We start from the raw sequence: 11084 nt of genomic DNA on the forward strand, positions 1-11084 counted from the left end.
AGCCAGCCGGCGGGGCAAGGCGGACCGGCGGGAGGAGTGGGGGGTGGAGGGAGCCGGGGGAGAAGGGGAAGGGGGGAACGGCGCGTCGTCTGCGCAGTCCGCCCACCGGAAGGGAGCCACCGGGGCGACCGGCGCGGGGGGCGGCGGCTGGGCCGCGGCCGGAGAGGCCGGCAGGGAGGGGGCGGTGAGGGACGCCGGCGGCGCAGCGGCGGAGACGGCGGAGGAGCCCGCGGAGGCGCCAGCGGAGTCGCCCGAATCGCCCATCTCATCAACCACCGAAGTTATTTCCCATACCCGGTCTTCCAGTACATATATGCTGCTACTGGCTCAGGTAAGGCATCAGGCTCACTCATCAAGAAAGAAAAGGTGAGCCACCTTGAGTGCTTTTGCTTTTGCCTTTTGCTGCAATGGTGGGTGGGAAGGAAAGAATAATTAGTGGGTTCCATGTCCAAGTAAACAAATTAAGATTAAGATAAGCATCATTAGCCATCTTCACCTCTTTCTCTTCCAGCCAGCACCAAAGCCTGCCTTATGCGACTAATTCTTGCTTCAGACCAAAGTAATTCCCCGCTGAGTTCGCCTCCTCCAGTGTGCTTTTCACCAATTTCCTGAAGATATTGTTCGCTTTGTTCTTCCTCTTCTCCACACGCAGAGGAAAAGTTTCTCTTGATCCGCTCATGTTCATCGTTCCTTCCCCGTTGGTCCACTGGTCACCATTGGTTGAAGTGATCCTGCGGACTTACTGGCCCGTGCCGTGTTGAGGTATATATTTGATCTCTGTGTTCTGAACTTCTTGATCTGTAACACGGTGGGAGGTACTCCTTGTGTTCACTAGTTGGCCCATAATCTTGTACCATTATCTATATACTACAGGTGTAGCAGCAGCATGGTTTTCTGGTGGTAATTGACTTCTATGAGATCGACTGATCATCATAGCAAACTGCTTCAAGATTTATTATGATCACTATTGATTGAAGAGTGGTTTGTAAGGTAAAGACTTGCAATTGACTTCACTTTCATTACTCCAATCGAATAAACTAGTTATCAAGATTTCCAGGCTAGCACTGGAGCTATATATTCATCAAAGAAGATGATTAATCTAGGTGTTGTAACAGATAGAATATACTCCATCCTGTCCTTTTTACTCCGCATATACTTGATGCAACATTTTCTTTGGTTCGGATTGATATGTAGACTGCAGACTGCTATGCAGCTGCCATTGGATGGTGCCCTTATCTGGGCAAGACAAACCAATAAATATATTTTGCATGGAAAACTGAAACACATGTAAATTTGCAAGCACAAAGATTAAACTAAAAGACTCAGTGGCAGCTCTGGAACTTAGTCCTCGATACATGGCAGATGGCACTACTCAAGGTGCTGAATCTGTATGTATGTTGCATACATAGCTTTCATCATGCAAAACAAAAATATATTCTAATATAAATAGTAACTAAGTAGCTTCTAGTGTATAGAGCCTTGTCTAATTTTTGAAAGCATTCATTTTCAGCTTCCAATTTCTGCCATTCTCAGAACAAGTCACTGTGGTGGTTTTGGTGGATCTCCCTTGGCGAGTTTGTCTGATCAATGGCAGCCATACTTGAATCTTTGCTTGGATCATGTGCCAGTAAGTTGCAAAATATCATTACAGATGAGGCCATACTAATCCTTGGGGTGGAAGACGATCTCAGAGAAGTCCTGCGACGAGTAGAACTAATACAATGTTGCATATATGATGCTGAGAAAAGGAGGACAAAAGAGCTAGCAGTAAACAATTGGCTCGGCCAACTGAGAGATATTATATATGATGTTGATGAAATCCTGGACGTGGCTAGGTGTAAAGGAAGCAAGCTACTGCCTGATGATCCTTCATCATCATCAAGCAAATCGGCTGCATGTAAAGGCCTCTCAGTTTCCTCTTGCTTTTGTAACATTGGATCACGTCGTGATGTTGCTGTTCGGATTAGAAGCCTCAACAAAAAGATTGAGAACATTGCAAATGACAAGATATTCTTCACATTCAACAATAGTACACAGCCTCCTGGAAATGGTCCAACATCCAGACTGATAAGAAGTTCCAACCTTGTTGAGCCCAACCTTGTGGGAAAGGAGATCATACATTCCAGCAGGAAGTTGGTGGACTTGGTGCTTGCACACAAGGAATACAAGTCTTATAAGCTCGGTATTGTTGGAAGGGGTGGAGTTGGAAAGACAACACTAGCTCAGAAAATATACAATGACCAAAAAATAAAAGGAAGCTTCAATCTACAAGCATGGATTTGTGTTTCGCGAGACTACAATGAAGTAACTCTTCTGAAAGAGGTTCTCCGGAATATTGGTGTGCATCATGAGCAAGGTGAAACCATAGCAGAGCTCCAAAGGAAGCTTGCAGAAACAATTGAAGGGAAGAGTTTCTTTCTGGTTCTAGATGATGTCTGGCATTCCAATGTATGGATGTATCTATTAAGGCCTGTATTACATGAAACAACATCCAGAGTAATATTGGTAACCACACGAGATGATCAAATTACAAGGAGAATAGGTGTAGAGCATACCCATCGAGTTGATCTCATGTCAATAGAGGTGGGATGGGAGCTACTTTGGAAGAGCATGAACATTGAGGAAGAGAAAGAAGTGCAGAATTTAAGAAACATAGGGATTGAGATTGTTCGTAAATGTGGTCACCTCCCTCTTGCAATAAAGGTTACCGCTAGTGCTTTGGCAAGCAGAGATCTAACAGAGAATGATTGGAAACGGTTTTTGGGGAAATATGCTGGCTCCCGGAGCATCCTCTCTGATGAAATAGAAGGAGCTCTGTATCTAAGCTATGATGAGTTGTCGCATCGTCTGAAACAGTGTTTCCTTTATTGTGCTTTGTATGGTGAAGATTCTATCATTCGGCGTGATCAAGTTACTTGGTTATGGATTGCTGAAGGCTTCATTGAGGAGCAGCAAGGCCAACTACTAGAAGACATAGCAGAAGAGTACTACTACGAGCTAATCCATCGGAATCTCCTCCAGCCATGTAATGAATTGTTTGGCCAGGTTGAATGCAGAATGCATGACCTCTTGAGACAACTTGCTCTAAATATATCAAAAGAAGAATGCTTTATTGGGGATGTTGAAACATTAAGGGGTAGAAATATGTTGACACTGCGACGTATTACTGCTGTCACCAAGAAGGATAAACTAGTGCTACCTAGGATGGATAAGTTTGAAGTTACGGTGAGGACTTTCCGAACTGTGAATGGTCCACGGAGAATTGATGATACATTTTTCAAGAGATTTCTGCTTCTTCGTGTTTTGGTACTGAATTACTCACTTGCACAAAGCATTCCATACCATATAGGAAAACTGATACATCTACGCCTACTTAATCTAGATTATACTGGCATATCTTGTCTTCCGGAATCCATTGGCTTGCTACAAAACCTTCAAGTACTGAGCTTGACAGGGTGTGTTGATCTGCAGAGTCTTCCTTCAGCATTGACCCTGTTGTGCAATTTAAGATGTCTTTATCTTCTTGACACACACATATATCAGGTTCCAAGAGGGATAGGAAAACTGAAGTGCCTCACCGAATTACGAGGATTTTGTGTTGCTGATGAAAGTGAAAATGCTAATGTACAGGATGGATGGAAGTTGGAAGAGTTGTCTTCTATGTTGCAGATAAGGCGTCTTATTCTGGTTAAATTGGAAAGAGCGGCTCATGGTAGTACAAATACATTGTTGATGAACAAAGCACATCTAAAAGAACTAGTACTATCGTGGAGTCCATGTGGATTGGGATCATATTCAGAAGAAGTTGTTAGCAATTCTGAGAAGGTCTTTGAGCTGCTAATACCTCCATGCAACCTGGAAGCCCTATTTATTTCACGATTCTTTGGTCGGCGGTATCCCACTTGGTTTGAAACCACCTGTTTGTATTCAGTGATTCACTTGTCCTTAGTGCATTTACACTCATGTGTGGATCTTCCACCGATTGGGCAGCTACCCAACTTGAAATTTTTGAGAATTGACGGAGCAGATGCAGTTACCAAGGTCGGACCTGAATTTGTTGGCTGCGGGAAGGGTGCTCCCATATGCAATGAGTTTGTTGCTTTCCCTAAACTTGAATGGCTATTTCTCTTAAATATGTGCAACTGGGAGGAGTGGTCTTTTCTTGAGCAAGATGTTTCTGGTGTTGAACGGGGGGAGGATGGAGCTGCTGACATTTGTAAAGCATCCCAATCTACACGGTTGCAACTATTATCCCGTTTGGAGAGCTTGCACGTAGTAGGTTGCCCTAAGCTGAGGGCTTTCCCGCGACAACTTGGAGAGGATACCACAAGCTTGAAGGAGCTCAAGTTATTTGGACTAAACAACTTGAAGGCATTGGAGGACTTCCCACACCTCACTGAGCTCCTTCGTATTGAGAAGTGCGATGGCCTGGAGAGGATCTCCAACCTCCCTCAAGTGACAGGCCTGCAATTACATGGCTGTCTGAACTTAAGCCATGTAAAGGGGTTGGACAGTTTGCAGCAGCTGGGGCTGGGCGAGGATATGCAACAAGAGATCTCTTCAAACTGGGTGCCTGGGCTTCAAGAGCAGCACCAGCGACTTCATGGTGAAGATCTGGATGCCTACACATGGTCTACCAGTTAGATGGCAACCACTGGCACAAGGTATGAACACCGCATATATACTTCTTTTTGAGTTGGAAGTTGGAACACTGCATATATACTGGTTAGACATTTTGTTTTGTGTCTTTGATTCTCTGAACCATAATTCGTATTGTTATAGATATACTTGTCAATTGTTATAGATATACTTATTATTTTGGTCTGTTTTGATGGCAGCGTAGGACTGATGGTGTGGCTCGCTTCGACGGGCAAAGCACCAGATGTACTAAGTTGAGGAAGCCTGCCAATGTCGAAGATGGGCAAGTGTCATGATGATGGATGTGTAACGAGCTGGTGAAGAAAGAAATTATAGTGTCTTCCTTTGGCAATGTTCCCTGGGAATACTGTATCGAATTTCGTTGTGTTTATTTTCTGAATTTGGGCCAGAGGGCTTTGCTGTACTGAACCTCCTGCCTGTGTGATATTGTTTCACTTATTTATTCCTGAACTGTCGGCTGGAAGGCTTTGCTGTACTGAACAACGATTTCATTCTTTTAATTTCATTATAACTGATGGTTTCATTCTTTCAGTGGAAGTGATGGAGTTTTATTTGTCTTTCTGAACTTGGGCCTGAGGCTTTGCCTGCGTGACCTGTATGGCCAAACCCTGTGTTGTCTTGTATCCCCAAACTACATTGTCAGAGAGATTTTTCTACTGGAAATCATGACCAAATATAAGAGCGTTTTTGACATTACGCTCTTATATTATGGGACGGAGGGAGTACGTAGGTATTTATAAATATATTGGTGATTGCAGGAAGTGGTGGATGATGAGGATGCCAAAGTGACACAGATGCAGACTGAACACGGCGATGATGTGCACAATGCGGCGAAGGTCGTTGTTGCTGAGCTCTGGGAGGTAGCCTGCGTCGGAGCTCTGGAACTTGGCGATTGGCGAAGGGGACTACGGAAGAGGTGCTCAACTGCATATTCAAGCAACTATCTGTGGGTGAAGCGTTAAAGTATGAAGGCCGATCTCTGTTCCCTGCAACGGAGCTGAAAGAAGATCCAAGGAGACTGCAGAAACTGCTACCACGCCATCTTGCCACAGCAATTAAAATAGTGCAATGCAATGCAATGCAATGCTCTTCAGTAGGGTGCTATCTTTTCTGAACTTGATTAGTGCAATGTGATTCATGATTGAGGAGGTGTGAAACGTGTTTGCCCCTCTTGGTACAAAGCACCCCAGTTTGCACTGTGTTTACCACCACATCCTCCTGCCCTAACTCCTCTGGCACCGGGCGCCGCCACATGAGTTATTCTTGTTGCGTCAGAACACTTCAATATATTATAATAATGTACAGATTCGATCTTTATGTCAATATGTTCCCATACTATCATCACTCTTTCTAGACATAAACACTAGTACCTCACATTTCACATCCCTCGGCGATCCAATTTCAGAATGTTTTTTTGTCCATAGCATACGTCTCTAATCCTGTAAGAACTCATTTGCTTCGAGGTATGACACAACTTGATCAGCCATCGATTTAGGCGTGGCGCAGTCACCAGCTTTGCACTGTATCACTATCTGCAAGGAGCAGTTAAAGGGCTCACTCAGTGAAATGGATACCCATCATTATTGAACTAGGAACCTCCTACAGAGTAGCTGGTAATAATACAACTATGTTGCTTTTGATAACATTTGGGTGTCCAAATATTTGCGCGTGCTAACCTCGCAGTCACAAGGTGGTTCATAAGGATCATCAATTCCAGTAAACCCTGCGGATGATTTTACAAAGTAAGATTTGCAAAACATAATAAAGATGGTGGTCAGTTGGTTCTTTTACCTTTGATTTTTCCTGCGCGGGCAAGCTTGTACAAACCTTTTGGATCCCTAGCTTCACAAACTTCAAGTGGGACATCCAAAAACACCTACAGAAAATACACTTTTCTATGCCGGTTACCTTGATAACAAGATTGACCAGATGGTTTGAAGGAATTCTATACAGTGTGTGAAAATATACCTCAATGAATGTAGAATTGTGCAGTAATTTACGGCAAGCGCTGCGTTCACTTCTGTAGGGTGATATCAAGCTGGCAATGCAGATCAGACCAGCATCTGCAAACAGCTTGCTACTTCTCCTGGAAAGTTGGACATGAACACATTTAGAAATGGTATAACTGCAAGGCAGAAAACGACCACAATACTGGGATTTTCTGAACGGACAAAACATACCTACTCTGCGTATATTTTCAGCACGGTCCTTTGCTTCGAAACAGAGGTCTCGGTTTAACCCATGCCTTAGATTGTCACCATCTAGAATGTAGGTCAGATGACCTCTGGAGTGCAGCTCGCGACTTAGCGTGCATGCTAGTGTGCTTTTCCCTGAAGTATATGTTGAGATCTTACAAATATAATAGAGGCTCCACAGTTTAGTGTATGACTATGATGGCTTGATCAGCTCGTAAATACCTGAACCACTTAACCCTGTTATCCACACAACACAACCCTTCTGATTTAGCAGTTTCTGCCTCTCAAACTGACCTATTGGACAATCATGCCAAAGAATGTTTGTCGATTTCCCAACAGTTGAGGACACAAGCTTGTCGATACCTGGTAATTCAGGCTTGTAAGGTGAGGATCTTGAAAGGATAAATCTTGTATTGTATAATGCTGCCAAAGATAATCACATTTGGCGTATAGTGTTGCAGGATTGTGATTTCTCATAACTGAAGATCTAAGGAAGGTGCTGATTCACGCACTCTGCTATGAGAAGAAGAGTGCTAAAGCTTGTAAAATAGGAGACATCGTAAAACTGAAAATGTTTGGTTGCATGGACATGTCATTGAGGTGAGCATCCCATTGCAGGGTCCCAGTTCCAGACAGTATCAGCAAACTATGATTTTGTCAGCACCAACCAGTCCACACAGAACCATGTGCTGTCTTAATAGTATATTAAGTTTTCCATTTTCTTCTTGAAGTTCTCTATGTTAGTAACCATCAAACTATGGTTTTGTCAGCATCAACCGTTTTTAAAAAAAAACTTGAGACATGTTCGAAAAATGACAGGGGTTATTTGTCTTAGTTTTATACCAGAGAGCAGCATTTTTGAACTGCATTAAATATCCAAATAAACCCCTATCGTTTAAAAAAATTGGCTCCCTTTTTGCAAGCTCCACGGAGAAACTGTTACACTATGTATAGTCAAACAGAGGATTACTGACAAGCCAAACTCGGCTGCTATTCTGTCATATTCACCCAAATCGTTCTCATCCGTACATGGCTTTCGTCCAGGTTGTTGCTCATAATAAAATGAATTAAATCAGAGACCAAGTTGGTGGGGTTGGTTTTGAGGACTGGAAATCCACAAATATGTTAATGCACCATGTGTTGCACATGGTGAGAAATATATCTGAAAAATCAGCTAGGGACTCATAAAATGGATTGAATGATTTTCATTTTCCCTAAACAGAAAAGGATTGAATGATAATCTCTCTGTTTCTTTTTACTCTGCATGTAAGCTTTGTCTGCAGGTCAAATTTCACAAAGTTTGACCAAGATTGTTTAAATAGCATTAGATGCGTCATGTAATTTGTGAAATTTGACCAAGATTATAGAAAAATGTCATTTATATACTCCTCTAGGCAATAGCCACTATATAGAAAAGATGGCATTTTGGTTATACAACACAAAACAATACTAGAAGATTTCTCCCGGCGTTGTCAAAAGAAGATGTATTAACAAATGGCAATATGTTTAAATGGTAGTATTAACTGCAACGAGAAGGAAGAAGACTCGCAATCAATTACTAAGTCACCTGCCATGGCTGATCCATTGACGGGCTGCTTCCCGCCAGCCAAAGCCTACCACAAATTTGGTTTCTGTATTTAAAAAATATTGATGATCGTTTTGATTAAATCTGACCCGGATTATGACAGTCGTGGCCTACTCGCCAAGGCTGACATGGCATAAAAAGTTGACTCCGTTAAGTTAGATGTTTATGACACGTGGGGCTCACTTATTTTTTCTACACAAAAAGGAAAAAGAGAGAAACCCAACCTCACCATTGTTGTCTGACTTTCTGATCGAGAACATTTGGAAGGAACCTAACCGTTCAATTTTTCAACGGGATCCGTCTTACATGCATTGAGATGGCGGCTCTTGCCTTCGAAGACATATTAACCTCAATTAGCCCCCTCAACTCTTCCTAAGACTCATTTAGCTCTCTCTTAATTCTTGCTAAAGCTTCGCCGCTGCTTGCAAAACATGGCACCTCTGTACATTAATCCTCTATTTCGTCTAAATGAGAAGGCATTACTCTTGCGGATTCCTTGATTTTTTTTTTTATTATTCTATGACCGAACACGATCTATTAACTCAATTTTACAAGCGTAATTTTTTGTGTTCTCTATGATATATGTAAGCTTACAATCGAGAAATTGGTATGCAAGTTTTGCTTGTGTATATAAATTAAGTGTGCATTTTTTTCTACTTTACGAAAAACAAGGTGACTCTAAAGAAAGTGTACATTTTCCTTCATTTGAAGGACAAGTATCACAAGCTATAAAGCCATGGCTCCTTTCCCAAGTTCTCCCAGGACAAAATTTGGGAAGCCGGAAGCCTTATACACGAGGAAAACAAGTGGACAAGAATTATTCCCCATGGAGGTGTTCCTGCCCAAAGTTAACTAATAGACCAGATTCAACGAACCTGAGTTCCAGTCGACGTATGCAGCTAGCTTTTGTGTCGGTAAGTAATAGCATGCGAGTTCATCATTTTCCTCTACTTTGTGGGTTTTGTGAGCTCCCAGTCAGCAACCACATAACCACGTAGTACATGTCAAATGCCTGCCGGATGCTGCTCAACTCAAGAGCCACAATAGTTGGACACCTCAATCACAATTAGATAAAGCTTAGGGCACCAAATAACGTACTCCTTCCGTCCCATAATATAAGAACATTTTTGACACTACACTAGTGTCAAAAACGTTCTTATATTATGGGACAGAGGGAGTAGATGATATCGTGTTAGTTGTTGTGAAAGCTACATATATGCACACTGCAGTTAGTTATTAGTGAAATCGAGGATTCTTCGTTAATGCTAGTGTTACTAGCTTAACTAAATCAGTTCTAGTAAGAACCCATGAGCATATGGATCACGTACCCATCAATCTATTATTGATGCAACTTTGGTAACCTAATTGGGGCATAAAAAATGGCGACTCACGGTCCACTGCTGTAGTGCTACAAACACTTGTCACGGCCAAGTTGCACTTTTTGGCTGTTGGCCCAGGTCCCTTGTGTTAGGACTTAGGAATAATCTTTTAGGATTAACATAATAGGATCTTAAACTCGAGATTAGAACACCTCTTATGGACTCCCTCCGTCTCATAACATAAGAATCTTTTTGATACAAAAACGTTCTTATATTATGAGACGGAGGGAGTAGAAAATTAGGGACTAACTTGACTGGCAGAAATCATTAGTGGGTAGCCCATGGCTGCACCTTGGGGTCTCCGGCAGTTAAAATATGGCCGGGGAAGAAGGGCAGCACGTAGATGGTGTGGACGTGTAGCAGGAGCGCCGCCGGCACAGCCTTGCGGCGGCAGGCAGTGGAAACGGCCTTCTGAGTCCCCCTAACGGCCTAAAAACACTTGTCATGGCCAAGTCGCACTTTCTGGCTGTTGCCCCAGGTCCCTTGTACGTCGCTCATACATGATACTTTCCGTTGAGAGCACACACATAGCCGTTGAACCGACCGAGTACTTTCCAGCAGTACTTAGACTATATGGTACGTAGTACAGGGACTTAGATTTCGCCGAGACACAAGTGCTTGATCGATTTCTCTTCAGGCTGGCTAGTACGTGAAGCTAGCTTGCACTATTCTCTTTGTCTCATAATAAGAGCGTTATTGACACTTAAATCGATCAAGCACTTGTGTCTCTCGGCGAAATTAAAACTAGTGTCAAAAACGGACTTATATTATGGGACGAAGAACCTCTATATTTCTACACCGGTTGGTCCTCCCCCTCTCGCGACCGCGCCGCCCCTGCGGGCGGCCGACCGCGCCCCGGTCTCTCCCCCCTCCAGCCCACCTCTTCCCCTCCTCCCCGCCGCCGTCACTGGCGCCCGTGTCCGGCCTGGCCCCGGGGTCGCTAGTGGCGGCAGCCCTCCTGCCTTTCCCCTCCCGGTGGCTCTCCGGTGCAGGGCGGAGCTGCACCGGGGGTGCTCCTAGGCGGCGACGGTCTTGCTGGCGGTGGGGTGCCTCGTCGCAGGGCGGGCGAGCGGCTTGACGGCGGCGCCGTCGTTGGCGGCGGGGTGGCGCTGCGGCACATCTTGGCGGCGGAGCTCGGCCCAGATCTAGTCCCTACGGGGCCCATCTGGTCTTGGTCGGGCCGGCGGCGTGATTCCCGGGAGGCGGGGGAGCGGCGTTGCGCGACGGGGGCTGGCGGTGTCGACGCCAGCCTGCTGCAGCACTGCT

At 44.2% G+C, this 11084-nt stretch overlaps 1 protein-coding gene and 1 pseudogene across 2 annotated transcripts; both read left to right on the forward strand.

Annotated features, from left to right (window-relative positions):
- Positions 1-514: 514 nt before the first annotated feature.
- LOC119274739 (putative disease resistance protein RGA4) lies at positions 515-5190 on the forward strand. Of its 2 annotated transcripts, none has more exons than XM_037555458.1 (4): positions 515-762; positions 874-990; positions 1511-4664; positions 4839-5190. In XM_037555458.1, exon 3 carries the CDS (start codon positions 1588-1590, stop codon positions 4642-4644), a length of 3057 nt encoding a protein of 1018 aa, XP_037411355.1. In that variant the 5' UTR covers positions 515-762; positions 874-990; positions 1511-1587; the 3' UTR covers positions 4645-4664; positions 4839-5190. The 2 variants fall into 2 exon arrangements, with proteins under 2 accessions (XP_037411355.1, XP_037411356.1); XM_037555459.1 differs by having other exon boundaries at positions 4844-5190.
- LOC119279294 lies at positions 4645-7193 on the forward strand (annotated as a pseudogene).
- The last annotated feature ends 3891 nt before the right edge of the window (positions 7194-11084 follow it).

This window comes from Triticum dicoccoides, chromosome 3B (genome assembly GCF_002162155.2).
Source record: "Triticum dicoccoides isolate Atlit2015 ecotype Zavitan chromosome 3B, WEW_v2.0, whole genome shotgun sequence".
Classification (NCBI taxonomy): domain Eukaryota; kingdom Viridiplantae; phylum Streptophyta; class Magnoliopsida; order Poales; family Poaceae; genus Triticum; species Triticum dicoccoides.

Coding starts and splice junctions, on each gene's coding strand:
- LOC119274739 (XM_037555458.1), top strand. CDS start 1,588: ATGGCAGCCATACTTGAATCTTTGCTTGGATCATGTGCCAGTAAGTTG.